General features: G+C 41.4%; 1 protein-coding gene across 1 annotated transcript; it reads left to right on the forward strand.

Moving 5' to 3' along the window:
- Nucleotides 1-813: 813 nt before the first annotated feature.
- Nucleotides 814-13,708, forward strand: trpv1 (transient receptor potential cation channel, subfamily V, member 1). The gene is made up of 17 exons (XM_053847702.1): nt 814-1,233; nt 2,959-3,038; nt 5,310-5,510; nt 5,640-5,794; nt 5,872-6,024; nt 6,095-6,232; nt 6,404-6,696; nt 7,143-7,319; nt 7,385-7,540; nt 9,231-9,326; nt 9,407-9,477; nt 10,512-10,677; nt 10,757-10,823; nt 11,366-11,700; nt 11,781-11,902; nt 13,277-13,398; nt 13,470-13,708. The coding sequence occupies exons 1-17, from the start codon at nt 814-816 to the stop codon at nt 13,553-13,555; spliced, it is 2,838 nt and encodes a 945-aa protein (XP_053703677.1). The 3' UTR covers nt 13,556-13,708.
- The last annotated feature ends 2,136 nt before the right edge of the window (nt 13,709-15,844 follow it).

Raw genomic sequence — 15,844 nt, forward strand, 5'->3', positions numbered from 1 at the left:
ATTATAGCTCGAAATTAATTTAAAATAGGATGGAATAAGACAAGTCGAAGATCTGAGACAAACTTTGTAAAGATTGAAATAAATACTGTACATTATTCTCCGATGAGAGATTGAAATCTTTCATTTAGTATGATTTTCTGAATGCTCCTGTTTTAGTTGAATTTATGCGCACATCTTAAACATCAGGGTGCGTGTGCTCTCAACATGCTCAGCACCACTCTCGTCCTGTACCTGTGTAAGACATAGTTCTGTAGACAATAATCGTGATTGAAATACATGATACATTACTAAGGAATAAAGTGTGAAGGATACAGCTTAATCGCAAAACAAAGCATTAAAGAAGACAAAGAGATCTGTTGACCTCAGCAAATCAAATTGGACAGGCTGGTGATGACCTCATCCTGAATGGGAATGATGCTCAGTCTTCCCTCTATGGTAGAAAAATGGACCCCAGAGCCTCTTAAACCCGTAATTGTAGGTTGTAGAGTGAATACTGAAGGGGGTTAAAACTGCTTCTTTTAAGAAAAGGATGTGCTATGTAATAAGTCTATTTAATGTAAATGCTTATGGAATTTCATGTTGGTGTTTAAAAAAAACAATTCATTCAAAAGCCTCAGTAAAGCACTTTGGTCAGTTGTAGCTGTGGAAATGATTTAGAATAAAATCATAGACCTTAAATTTGAAATGAACAGGATTGGTGAGGGGTAAAAAAATAGTCTATTAGTACACCAATTGCCTATCTCAAATCTCTGTATGCAAATGTGGGATGTGCACTTCTGGTTTTGAATAGCCTCATTTTTGGGGGGGTGGAATATGAGAACAGAAACTGTGGGCAGTTCATCTCATGGAGGGTTGAGCGGCACAGAAAAAAATACTTTTACTGAAGTGAAACTAGACACAATTCCTGTCTTTCCCACCAACAATAATGTTCACTTTAAAGAAACGTATAATGCACTCATACGTCACTCATGCATTAGTGCGGCCAAGCCCACAATGTCCAGTGGAGGTCAAATATTGCGTCTTGGCATGCGCAGAGATAATCAATATGTCAGCCTCTTAAGCACTCTGGTTCCTGTAATTCACTTGAGAGATGAGATTCCTCATGGTGAGCCATTCTCTCTCTCTCTCTCTCTCTCTCTCTCTCTCTCTCTCTCATATCCATCTTTGGACACAAAACAGAAACACCCAGATTTCCACTCCTCTCTCATTGTCCACAGCGCGAGCACTAATCCGGTGAGTTCAAATTCTTCAATTGATGCATGAGAAAGTAACATTCAATAAACGTCCATTTCCATGTGTTAATGCTGATTTGATCGCTGCATCAACTGGGATAGTGAAAGCTATTTTGTGTTGTTCTTGACCATCAGTTTAGATTTGTTTTTCTCTGCTGAAAGCAGGATCATTGTGTGGCTGTAATGGAGACGCTCTTATAAATAAACTCTTGTCAGCCCCCGAAGGGAGGCAGCATCACATGTCTAGAAAAATGTCTTGGTGCTGATCATTTCTATCCACTCCCTTTAAAAAACAAAAAAAACAGAGCATGAGCTTGAACTGAAATACAGTGAAAGTAGGAATATGGGAAATGTGGAGACATGCTGCAATTGATCTTCAAAAATAGTGCTGAATGTTCAAAATATTTAAGCAAAAAAAAAGTAAAACCATTTTGAGTGCTTTGATCAAGTGGTGCAAATTACTATCATATCATACATCATATATCATATATTGCATCGCATTGCATCGCATCGCATCGCATCGATCTTGACTTGTAAAATATTTTGACTCGTGTAAAACATGATCAGTGTCCTGCCCGAGCTCTTGTCTGCTTCAGAGATGGTCACATTGCTGTCACAGCACCTTCGCATCGCGAGCATGTGATCAGGTGGATCCCCGGCCGACTGTTTGTGCTATTGATAATTATTCACCCTTGTCACGCACTTGTCTCCACAGTCTTGCCTCATTATAGTAACCAACGTCTTAAAGGGACCAAAATAAATAATATATTAATCTTTCTAATGTGACTGGAGTGAATGAGTAACTATGTCTCTAATAATTGGAAGACATAAAAAAATCTACTACTGTTGATACAACTAATATTATTATAAGCATTGTAGAATTGATTTATCCAGTTGCTTCCATTTACTCCTTAGTGTGGTCAGTACAGGGGACTGAAGCCTGAGCCAGTTGCTGAGGGCATTTAATGCTATAGATACGTTGGACATTATTCATTATTCATTTAAACCATTGCAAACCATTGTTACTTCCACATAACAGTAAAAGAGATGAATTACAACAATAATATATATAATAATATGTAATTATAACAATAATAATAACAACAATAATAACAATAGTAGTGGTAAACACATTCTTTGTATTTATTGAAATATATTTTCTAAATAAATTTCAATTGTTCATTATATTATATAATAATTATTTCGATTATTATTATTATTATTATTATTATTATTATTATTATTATTATTATTATTATTATTATTATTATTATAGTGACTGGACTGGAGACTCGAGCTAGTCCATAATTTGTAGCCACTCTCCAAAAAACATGACAAATTCAATCAAATCCAAACATAACTCTTCCGTGTGTTGCAGTCACAACTAAAACAGAAGAGGGATAGGAAAAATGGAATCTCACAGAATTCTCACCACCAGATGTTGAAATATAAATTCTGGTTCAGAACGAGGTTGTGAGTTAAAAATCGTGGATGGATTTTCCCAAGCCCAGAGTCACACCAAGTCTACTGTCTTTTGGTAGGAGTCCAGAGACAGATCCTGTGTCACTAGTGAAGAAAGATGTTTATTTCAATCCTACCGGCATCAAGATTTGATACTGCGAGTGCACTTTACCTTAGAATCTCCATGAGAATGCGACTTGGCCGACACATTTCCCTTCCTGGAACAACATGCATTGTACTCAGTGCTGGCCTTTTATTGAATTAGGGGCCAAGAATGGAGCGTTCGGGCAGGGCCGCAGACGCCAAGGATGCCTCCCCTAGCAAAACAACTTTCAACTTTCTTAGGTGAGTCACAATTATCATTCATCTCGTCTAATGTGAGGTGCAGTCGAGATGAAGTGTGACATTTTTAATGTAACCCGGAGTGAAAAAAAAAAAAATTAGGATGTTTTAAAAGTGTTTTTAATTATTTTCATGTGCGCCAGGATCTTCTTCATATGGTTTCCAAGTGTCAGCTTGTGAGTGTCTGTCAGCTTTATGCATGTGTTGAGCAAACACAGACGTTATGGGTGTGGAGCATGCAACATGCAACAGAAAGCAGACTGAACATTCCGAGACAAGTGGAAAACAAAACATCCATCAATATCTAAAAATATCTGAATATGAAAATGAAAGAGGAACTTGTTGTTGCACTTCCTCTTCCACTGACTCACAAATGTATTTATTCAGAGAACTAAATGGCATTCAGTAGGAGTGTAAAATTACTAGTCAGCTCAGCACTGGGATCAGTTATATTACAGTTGATACTAAAACATAGACATGAAAGGGCTTAAACTTGTGGAATAATTTCCATATTTATTCACATTGCAGTCAAGGCTAATGAAAAACTACAGAAACTAACTAGTCAGTGTTTGAATTAGACACCACACAACACAAGCAACAGCAGACCAATGTGCTGTTAAACTCTTCATTGATGTTACCTTGTTTCCTTTTATATCTTTGAATTACGTTCTTATTATCTGTTTGGAGCTTTTGCACACAGTAAATCTCTGTATATTACAGAAAATTCAAGGATCTTCTCAAAATAAGCAAACACAATTGTAAACGTATTTAAGTGTGGGACTTTCTATCATGAAACTTCAGGGAATGCAGAAACCTTGCACACTAGCAATGAATTGTGCTGTTGTGCCAAAGTGGTTTTAGTTTTTCCAACTTATTTCCTGTATAAACAAGCATCTTAACAATAACTTTAACAAAACCATGGCGGGTTCAGCAGCTCGGCGGCACGGCTCATTTGGTGAAGAGCCGCATGAAAGTGGGCAAAGAGCCCCAGGTTGACCAGACCTGCCGTAGAGGAAGAGTGATCGAAACAGACAGGTAGCGAGAAGCCGTTTCAGACTGTTATATTGACCTCCAGAATCAACGCGTTGTAGCGATGGTCCAACGCCGTCAACGTCATGGAGCTGCCATCATTTTCAAACACGCTTCCTTCCAGGTTTTTGGAATAAACCTGCAATTGAATAAATTGAAATATTCCTGAGATTATGCTGTCTACATGTTCAAGAATGAGTATCTAAAGTACAGAGTCGCACTTTAGATCACCGGCCTCGACTCACAGCGGCTGCTAAAGTGGTATTAATGTTGTCTCCTTAAAGCAACAAATCACGTCTTCTACTCTTCTTGTGGGAACTAATGACAAAAATGATAAAAAGCAGACATCTGTGGCGGTAATGTGTTATTGAATTGATTTGACAGCTGCAAATCTGTGATAGTTAGCAACTATGGAGAAGTTCTTGAAAGGAAAAAATGATGAAGAAAGTGATGCCGCAAGCCACCAACAGTAAAAACTGTTAATAAATAAATAAATAAATAAAATTTCTTACTCCAACCGTTTTCTTATCAAGCAGCACACGACAGCTACTAGTCTTCTTTGCTATTGTGAGGGTACTTATAGATAGTGAGCCAACTATGTATGGATTGTATAAACATGAAAGTGGAGCAACAAAGTGTAATGTAAAGGAGATGATGGAGTAAGAAAAGGGAGAACTGCTGGAATTTGACACATATTTTGTTTGTCACTGCACCTTCTTTTCTTATCGCAGGTCCCTTTTTCTTCTTTCTCGTGACAGTGGGAGGTGAAACATTCTTCAATTGAAGGCCAAAATAATTAATGGAGAATCAAATGAATTTCCAAACAGCCATCAAATCTATTAACCATAAATCTTCTTGGAGCATTTACCCGACAAAAGGCAAGAAAAGAAGTACAAGTAACATCTGACTTACGACCTGGTCGACTTACGTCCACCCGTACTTATGACCACGGCCAGCAGATGCTTTTTATATATATATATTTTTTTTATTCAATGTCTGGCACCGCAGCACGTAGCAACCCGGCAACACATACAACAGTTACGGCAGCACAGTATCCCAGCATCTCACTCTCACACAGTGATCTACCACTACAGTAGTACCTATAACCCTCACGTCGACTATTTTGAATGGCATTCGACTTACGTCCAATCTGACTTATGACCGGTCGGTCGGGAACCGATTCCGGTCGTCAAAGCACAATGGCTTGTCTCTTTCTGTAACTATGCTGACCCATCTTTTGAACAGTTCAGAAGGACAGGAAGGCAAGAATAAGAAGACGGAGATGTTTGGCATCCACCTGGAGATCGCCGACGTACCGGTGGAGAAGAAAACCACAGGAAAGATACGTTCCAGTTCAGATGCTCCCCATCCTGCCATGGACACAGACTACCAGGAGGACATTGAACCTCCTAAACCTCAATGCAGAATCAACCCCAACTTCTCCAGGTGATGCACTCACCATGCAGCGACAATTGGATTTTTCACAGGAGCACCATGTGAGCTGGCTGCTGCAATCCATCAGCAGTCATCATAATGACTCATGCTGTTTCATAATTGAGTTTCTCTTCTTCACAGACTCATTCAGGGCGAAGAACCAGACAATAAACGGATAAGCAAGAGTTTTACCATTGAAAGACTGTTCAAGGCGGCAGCCAGCGGGGACATCAATCAGCTGCATGGACTGCACACATACCTGCAAGCGCAGTCCAAGATGCTCACCAGCTCCTCATGTGTGTAGCTCTGACAGCGGCTGCTGAGCCACAAGGCCGTGTCTAACCTGTGTTTCTGTGCCCCAACACCCACTCAGATCAGTCCTACGGTAAAACCGCTTTGATGAAGGCTCTGCTGCACCTCCACGATGGCAGGAACGAGACCGTGGAGTTACTGATTGACATTTCAGAGAAGATGGGAGACGTCGAGCAATTTGTGAATGCAGAATATAACAACAGCTACTACAAAGGCACGGTTTGCAACATCTGTCTTCTTTGTCCGCCACGTGACTTCATGCAGGCTTTTATATGAATGAACAGGTCAGACGGCTCTGCACATTGCCATTGAGAGGAGAAGTCTGCACTATGTCCAGCTGCTAGTCAGTAAAGGAGCAGGTGTTCATGCTAAAGCCTCAGGAAAATTCTTTCAGCCACAAGACGGAGCCACCTTCTACTTTGGTAAGAAATATGGGAGTAGTTCGCCCCACATTACATCCCAGACTGAAAGTTATATATCAGCCATGTCAAAGATTGTAGTGAAAATTCACCTGACTTTCATTTGAATCACTATGTTCATGACCTCACCATCTCTATAACATGTAATTTCACCTCCACTGTCCCACTCGGTAGGCGAGCTGCCGCTGTCTCTGGCAGCGTGCACCAACCAGCCGGACATTGTTGACTTCTTGTTGACCAACGATTACCAGCGTGCACAAGCCCAAATGACCGACTCCCATGGAAACACCGTGCTCCACGCCCTGGTGATGGTGGCCAACACCGAGAACACAGAGTTCATCTGCAGCATGTACAACAACATCCTGAAGATCGTCTACAGGCTGGACCCCGACCAAAAAGTGGAGGACATTGAAAACAGCAAGGGGCTCACTCCTCTAAAGCTAGCGGCCAAGACGGGAAAGAATGGGGTAAAAGTGTTTGGCTTGATAAACTCACCTGCGGCTGCTCACATTAGGCTGCTATGACAGGACATTGTGCTGCTTCTTTTTAGTTCATTCAAACGTAGAACAATATGATATATTTCCCCATATACAGTATTTTATGTTTCAATCCCTTATGAGCCTTTTTGAATGTCCTTATATTGAATAAATACTGTATCAATACTGCTTCTATTACCCATTATATTAACCATAATGCAGTAGAATTCCCAATCATTTTATAGAATGATATAGCAATGAATTGTAGTCTATTCATCTGTTAGTCGAGAGCTTTATTTGACTAATTCTTTTATTTTAATTATTTTTTTTATTTTAAAACACTTGAAACAATGAGCTACATTGCTAACTGGGTCAGGTGGGCTTTGTTATGGCACACCACCTAAGCATCCCTTCTTTCCTCTTCTTTTGTTCCACAGATTTTCTCACACATCTTGAAACGTGAGTTCCCTGACACGGACAACAAACATCTGTCTCGTAAATTCACAGAGTGGGTCTATGGGCCAGTCCAGTGTTCATTGTACGATTTGGCCTCCGTGGACTCGTACGAGGCGAACTCCGTCCTGGAGATCCTGGTCTACGGCAGTGACATCCCGGTGGGTCCCAGCACCATGTGCACCTCAAATGACAGCATGGCAGTAAAGTTGTCATGTCCCATTAGAACCGGCACGAGATGCTCCAGACAGAGCCACTGAGTCGACTGCTTGACCACAAGTGGAAGAGCTTTGCAAGTGGGATGTTTTTTTTCAACTTCCTGGTCTACATGGTGTACCTGATCATCTTCACCATATTGTCTTACAACAAGAAGGATGGAGAGGTGAGGCGATGCTGTCCAATGATCAGCTCCCACTGAGATTGCAGATATTATTTTACCTTGAGCTACATGACAAGACAAGGGTCCCAGGAGCAGGATGTGGTCAACAGGCCAGAGAGAGAGAGACAAAAGAGTCACTCAGTAAAATAAAGTCCAAAAATATAATTAAAAGTTATTTGAGGAGCAGAAACTGAGCCAAGGTCCAAGATCCTGTGTCCACAGGCACCAATCGGTGGAAGACATTAGAACACGAGAATAGGAACAGCTCACCATCTAAACAGTGGAACGAAATAAACATGGCAATCAAAACACATGTTTTGATATAACCAAATGAGGACAAAGTCCTTCTTTAAATAATGAGTCTTTGTTCATCTGGCATAATGGCACATTTCAATGTGGCAGCAACGCATTCTCTCTCCCAAAGCATCAAATAGTGGTGAATCACCTTCACCTTCAACTTCTTCTGCTGCTTATCCGGGGTCGGGTCGCGGAGGCAGCATTCGGAGCAAGGAAGCCCAAACTTCCCGGTCCACACACACTTCCTCCAGCTCTCCAGCCCGGGATCCCGAGGCGTTCCCAGGCCAGACCGGAGACATAATCTCTCCAGTGAGTCCGATACAGCGACCGCATCACTGCAGCCTCTGCACCAACCCGTCTATCAATCTCACGCTCCCCTTTTCCCTGACTTGAGAACAAGACCCCGAGATACTTAAACTCCACCACTTGGGGCAAGAACTCTCCACCGACCTGGAGAGAGCAAACCACTTTATTCCGGTGGAGAACCATGGCCTCAGACTTGGAGGTGCTGATCCTCATCCCGGCCGCTTCACACTCGGCTGCAAACAGATTCTGACACCATCCAACAGAAGGACAGTTGCCGGAACAAAGTCACAGGGAGGAGAGCAAAAAGACAAAAGTAGTCCGGCAGACATCCAGAAGTCAGAGTCATGGCCTGCTAGGTCCTACTGTTGGCCACAAGATGACTTGATGACTCCCCCAGGAGAAGGCCCCGTAAATATTTGCTGGAGAGCTTTGGCATGTCAGTGACATAAGGACAGCTCACTGCAGAAAGGAAGAAACTAGATGCGGATGATGAACATGCAGACTGAGTGCACTCGAAACAGGCGAGTTACAATTGTAAAAACTTACTTTTAGTCCAGTGAGAAGTTAGAAATGCAAATTGACATGAAATACAACCATAAAATATGATGCTGTTTAGATTTGTGAATCACAATTCTGCACAACAACTGATCATGATCTTGAACAAATGATACCTGTGATACAGCCCTGTGTGGCTCCTCTTATACTGTACCACAAAAGCTTTGAGGTCAGAATATTATCATCTATTGTTTCAAATATCCAGAAATGTCCTATTGCATACTGTTTTTTTAGTTGTTTTTTGCTGCAGGAACATCTTCCATGAAATTCATTTCTATTTAGGTCAGTCTTTTAGTCCTACATAAAAAGTCATTTAACAGCTAGACAATAAATGGATTTGTTGGCTGGTCTTTTGACCAGTTAGCTGAGAATGGAGCGGTGTGGGGCGGTCAGCTTTCTAAAAATGTCGAAATGAACCACCCATATCTGTCAAGTCAGGTGATCTAAATAAGAAATATGTGCGTAAGAAAGGCAACTGCTGATGATTCAAACCCTAAATCATGACAATGTCTCAGACGTGTCCCTGGTCTTGCAGGTTCCGTTTCCTCTGGAGAAGGATTATCGAAGCTACCTCTTCCTGTCTGCACAGATTTTTGTTACACTGTCCAACTGCTACTTCTTCGTTGGTGGGGTGAGTGAGTGCGTCACTGTTGATGCTTGTGCACCATTATTTGAATGCTTCCTGCTCAAATCATTTGTTTTCACGTTTAGCTAATAGACATGAAGCGGAAGCGACCAAAGCTGATGACTCTGCTCATCGATGGATACTATGAAATTCTTTTGTGAGTGGAGATTTTCAAGTTTTTCAAATATTGGACTCATGGTCCTTTTACTGATCCACCTTGCTGATAAAAACTTGCCATCGTGTTAGCAATAATTTAAGTGTAATGCAACCAAATGACTTGACGCCAAATAGATGAAGAAAAACTGAGTTGAATAAGAAAAATAAGACATGAAAGATACAAGAAAACTCAATGAGTCTTCCAAAATGTGACTTAGACGCGACAACTGCCTTGATTTTTGGCATCATCTAACACTAACCCTAAAATAAATACATTAAATAAACAAAAATTAAAACACACTTGTCCTCAATATTCCATATTTTTATGAAGAGAAACCAAATCTCAGAATAAAGCTTCATACAAACAGACAATGAAAGCACCATGTTCTCAGTTGAGCAGATTCAATTATGTGGTGATGTATATACAGTTCCGACCAGTGTCATGCACATATATGGTGTTTAATGGTGTTCAGCGCCCTCTTGTTTTTATTCAAAACTTTTTTTTTTTTAATTGAACTTTCAACAAACGTAGGGTATTCTGATGGAGGATTAGGCCCTAACACGCACACAAAACAATAAAAATAATTTACAAAGTAATGTACTGTTACTACCACATTAATATCATAATATTACAAGACTATACTCGTAATATTACAACTTAAAACATATATACACAACTATATATATATATATATATATATATATATATATATTGGCCCATATATTGATGGGCCAAAACATTAAGGATTTCCTTATTTGTAAAACCTACACCGAAGTACAGCTTCACACGGCGCTCTGTGTTGTTCATTTTGACGGAGGCAGCGCAGCGTCAGACTGTCAGACATTGATCACATTATATTTCAAGATTAATCTCGTAATATTCTGACTTCATCATGTGATGTGATGTTATTATTTTTTTTTTTTTTTATGTGTGGCCTTAATCCTCCATTGTAGGGTATAGTCTGACTACAAACAGAAAATTGCTTTTTTTCTTTGACTGTCTCTCACAGATACTCCCTCTCATTCCTTTTCCAGTTGTGTCCAGTCGGTGCTGTTTCTGGTGTCTGCAGGTCTGTACCTGGTCGGGCGGCAGGAGTACCTAGGCTTTCTGGTGCTATGTCTGGCCCTCAGCTGGGTCAACCTGCTGTATTTCTCCAGAGGGGACAAGCACATGGGCATCTACAGCATCATGATCCAGAAGGTAGTTCTTGTAGTTATTTTGTAAAAAGGAACCCTCCAGTTGATCCACTCTGACCCCTTTTGCTCTGTCCCATCTGAAGATGATCCTTGGTGACATCCTGCGCTTCCTGTTCGTCTATGTTGTGTTCCTCTTTGGATTTTCTGCAGGTATAGTCTTTTAACTCGATCACTAATGCTGTTTATACGCAGGAATTCTGTTGATGTCCAGTGAAAACAGTCAAAACAGAAAAGCTTACACATACGATACACAGGAAACAGTTGCGCCAACAGGCTTTACGCTGAACTTCACACTCCAACCAACTTCTGTACCAGAGGAGAGTTTCAACTTTTTTTTTCACTTTTATTCACAGATGAATAAGAGTGCTATATAATTTAGGATAATAAATTATTAATCTGATGCTAGAATATTTCAGACCACTGCAGCCTTCCTTTCATTTTGTTATACAGTGAATGTTCACAGTTCACCCTCCTTCAATAACCCAAGTGACCATTTCTCAAAGAAAATCCTGCGATTTAAAATGCAAGCTCAGCCAGCTCTTTGAAAGAGTCTTCTTTGGTTTGTTGACCTGCAAATGATCTCTGACCTCTGCTTTTAGTTTCTGATGTGCACAGTGTTTCAACTGTGTCTGTCTTCCTTTGTGCTTTTGATTTTTAATTCACATAAATATTTCCCTCTTATCTGCTCCCAGCTATAGTGACACTACTCATTGAGCCTCCTCCAAAGAACATTACAAAACAAGTGGGGAGAGGACGCTTTGCTTGGTCTACCTCAGCTCCTGAGGCGGAGTGTGTCAAGCCCACCTACAGAAACATCTCCTACACCACACTGCAGCTCTTCAAGTTCACTATTGGCATGGGAGACATGGAGTTCACAGAGGGCTACCAGTACAAGGAGGTTTTCTATATTCTCCTCATCGGCTACATCATCCTCACATACATCTTGCTGCTCAACATGCTCATTGCCCTCATGAACCGCACAGTGGAGAGGATTACGATGGACAGCGCATGCATTTGGAGGCTACAGGTCAGTCAGTTCCAGATGAGTGTGATATTGCATGCATCTATGTATAGAATTTCATGTGGCTTTCTGTGTGGTTTTGACAGAGGGCCATCACTATTCTCGACATTGAGAGGAAAATTCCCTTTTGTCTGAAGAGCAAACTTCGCTGTGGAGTAGAAAAGGACCTGGGCTCCGTTTCCAGATCAGACATTCGCCACTGTTTCAGGTTGCACTCTAACTGATGGTCAATAGTTTGCTTGACTTGCCGCTGCTTAGCTGCAGAGTGTTAGTCTGGAAAAGGTCCTTGTGTGACTCACATAAATTGCGCCCTGAAAAAACGTCCCTGACCTCTCGGCAAAATCACCAAGCACCACAACATACTGTATCTTTCCACTGTTATGCAGATGACACACAGATTTTCTCACCCATAAAGGATTCTCAAGGCATGGCTGCTGTTGTAGCATGTCTTGATGATCAGCTGCATGGCACAAGATTTCCTGCAGCTGAAGCAGTCAGCAACAGAAATATCAGCCGGTCCTTCAACAGACACTCTTAGCTTGGGGAGCTGTACAGTTTCTACATGGGGTTCTTAACCCTTTTGATCTCAGGGGCCACCTTTCCCCAAACAAATGGGCCCGGGGCCCATTCAAGTAACAGAACTGATTCATTACTCTTGATTCATTTTCTTGATTCATTTGTGATCAATAACTATATTTAATCCACTTACACATAAACAAACCAAAACCTTGTGAAATGACATGAAACCATGTGATCATCGCAAAGATATTTGTCATTGAAAAGTCCAACTAGCAACAGAACCAGATGCAAGTCATGTTCATCAAATTTACAAAAGAAAAAAAGAAAATAAATACACTTGATGCAAACTGTTGAGAAAAAAATAAATATAAAATAAAATATAATAAAATCAAAATATCACAACATTAAAAAAATATTTTATTTTTACTCCAAAGAAGGTATAAGTGAAGTGTAAATAAGTAACTTTAAAACTTCTTCAGCAGGTGCTTTCATGAACAGTTTTGTTTTTGTTCTGTCTTCTCTTCAAGAACTTCTTCATAGTTGGTAACTATCACAGATTTGCAGCTGTCCAGTCAATTCAGTGACACACTACTGCCACCATATGTGGAAAGTATATTAAAACTGAGCATCTCATAGCCCAGAGGTGTAAAACGAAATAGTTTTGAGCATTTCTGATTACTTGAAGTCATGTTGCCCAAACCCACCAGTTCAAGTCATGGAGTGGTCAGCACATCTCCCAGGCGTCAGTCCCATAGAAAACCTGAAGTACAAAAAAGCTGGTCATGAAGCAAATTCAGAGGAACTGTGGGATGTATTTCATAAACTATAACTTGAGTCAAATCGGTACCAAGGACTCGCTGCTTGATCTATCTTGCCAGTGCAAAGAGTTTTACCACGGCTCACTGCGCTGCTGAGCATTGCCAACCATGAGGTCAGATTAGAAAGGAGCTGTGGGGATTGAAGAGAAGACATGGCAGCATGTGTGATGGTGGTGTTTCCTGAAAAACTCTTGCTGCTTCTTGTCTTCTCTCGTCTGACCAATGAGAGCATGTGTCCACTTCAGAGTTGAGGAAGTCAACTGGAACAAATGGAACACCAACCTGGGAAAAATTAATGAGGAGCCTGGCTACTGGGATGGAACCCAACAACTGTCTGAAAAATATCGACTCAACACAGCAAACAGAGGTGCAGACTCCAGGTGACTCTGTTTAGTGTCTCTTTAGCAAAGCATTAATCGCTTCCTCCGGTGTACACAGGATGGAGTCGGGGAAACATCTTTGGCAGGAGCAGCAAGAGTCGGCGACAGCCTGATTCCACTGAGATGAATTTATTGGATGTCTGAGAGTCCGTTCATTCACTTCTATGGCTCCTTGAGCCCTAAAAAAACACTTTTCCCCAACCTCTCCTGTTGAAGATGAAGGGCTCTATCTCTTTTTCATGTCACGAGAGATTTCTGGAAGGTGAAACATCTAATAAATAATAAATCATAATATGAACTGGAATGTGAAAGAAATGTCTGGGTTATTCAGTGCGTTCACTGTAAACTGCGTCAAATGCTTTGATTATTGGATGGCAAAAGTCACAATAATGTTCTAGATGAGTACGGATTGACTACTCAACTTAAAAAAAAAAAGATCACACACAATTAATTGTTGACAAACAACAGCAAGAGAATGTAATAGTGATTCTGAACTTTTTCCCTTCCAAGCTATCGGCCATGACTTAAACATTTGCCATTCAAAAGACCCTCCCCATATATACGCCTTCACATTGCCGTCAGATAGAACCATCAGCACGCCATTGTTCTTCAGCACAAGAAGGTTGAAGCTCTCATCAAATGACGCTGGTACAGCATCCTTGACCAGGCTCCGGCAGAAGCCACAGGAGACCTTTTTCAGTACCTGATGAACAACAAATCCAGGTTTTCCACCAGACCACCAAAGCGGATGGGAAGGTAGCTGTGGTCAGATATCATGGTGGGAATGTTAGCTCAAGGGTTGCTCGTGGTCTTCAACAGTTTCAGCAGAGAACATCACTTCAGCTGAGAGGGACACTGGAGAAGACTCCACTTCTGACCGTCAGACTCCTGACCTCCTTAAAGTGGACCAGGAATGGTTACCCATGGTTCAAGACAGGGGTTGTTAACCTTCCGATTTCAGAATTACTGATTTCATTTGTGTTCAATAACCATACATGTAGTATATAGTATAGTATATAGAAGATAAGTCAAGTGTAAATGAAAGTACTGTCATTTTACTCTTGGGCACGCCATCACTTTCTTTTCCATTTATCCTTTTCAAGAACTTCTTCATAACTGGTAAGCAAATTTGTAGCTGTCAAGTCAATTCAGTGTATTATACTGTATTAAAACTGAGTGTTTCATGGCCATCAGGGTCCAGAGGTGTAAAACAAAATACTTTAAGCAGCCCAACCATGGGCCTCTGCCCTGTGGTTAAGTAAGGGACACATTTCTGTAGTAGAAAGCACAATGGTGAACCTTGTTATCCTGACGAAAATGGCTCCCAGTCCATTCTCTGTGGCGTCCATCTCCACGATGACCTGCAGCCCAGGGTCCGGATGGCATAGAATGGGAGTTGACAAAAAGAGGGTGTGAGGCTTGGCAAAGGCACCATCAGCCTCAACAGCTTCTTGGTGGACAGCACACAAACTGATCAGGACAGTATCGGTACACATTTCCCCTTTCTCCATCCAAGCATAACAGAGTGGAGTTAGCCTTCTGCTCTGAAGGATGTTGGACAGTTGGTGTCCAGCTGGGTGCAAGTGGTGGGCAGCATGAGAGATTCGATCACGAGAATACGATAAAAAAAAAATAGAAATAGAAAAAGAAATAATGTGTTCCAAGCCTTAAAATAGAGAGTGTCAGGTGCAGGTGCGCTGTTCCTCTATGTGTGTGTCCGCTGCATGCGGGAGGGGTTGCCGAGTGAGTGACGTCTCTCCAGAAGTGAAGAGGTGCCCGGTGCGTGTCCAGCTCTGAATGTGCGCTTCTGTGCAGTTTGGCTGTGACAAAGTCATAAACCAAGTAACTTAGCTCTGTCCCAGACTCGCCTCATCCCTGTCCCAGCTCCAGCCCACAACAGGACATCAAACCCTGGAGTGTGCGCTCCAGCCTCGGAGGTGTGGAGAGCGAGCACCTCCCCTGTGACACTCTACCACGGTCCAGTGTGGAGACAGGGAAGGTTTTACACCTCAATATGAAGAAAAAACAGTCAGTAAATGTAGCTAACGGGACACGTCTGCATACAGAGGCTGCGTTGTACACAATAACAAAGCGCGTCGTGGGTCAGCTGATCGGTGCGCGCACATTATGTTTTTCCGTCTTTTTTCGGGTCGTTCAAGTTTTCGTTCGAAATCAGAAGTAACAAAATCTCGAAATTTTTGTTCGAACTCTGATTTGTTTGAAATACCAAAAATTTGTGAAATACAGTAAAATAACAACAGAAAGTAACATGGTGGTCAAAACTCAGGAACAGGGAAAAGGCAGGGAATAAGTACAAGGGTGAGACAGATCAGAACTGACTCAGACAAATTTAACTATAAATGTTCAAGGAAGCAAACGGAAAATGGACTATAATAATCAAGAAAGAGCCAAGTTAAAGAACCCCAAACCCCC

This window comes from Synchiropus splendidus, chromosome 17 (genome assembly GCF_027744825.2).
Source record: "Synchiropus splendidus isolate RoL2022-P1 chromosome 17, RoL_Sspl_1.0, whole genome shotgun sequence".
Taxonomy (NCBI): Eukaryota; Metazoa; Chordata; class Actinopteri; order Syngnathiformes; family Callionymidae; genus Synchiropus; species Synchiropus splendidus.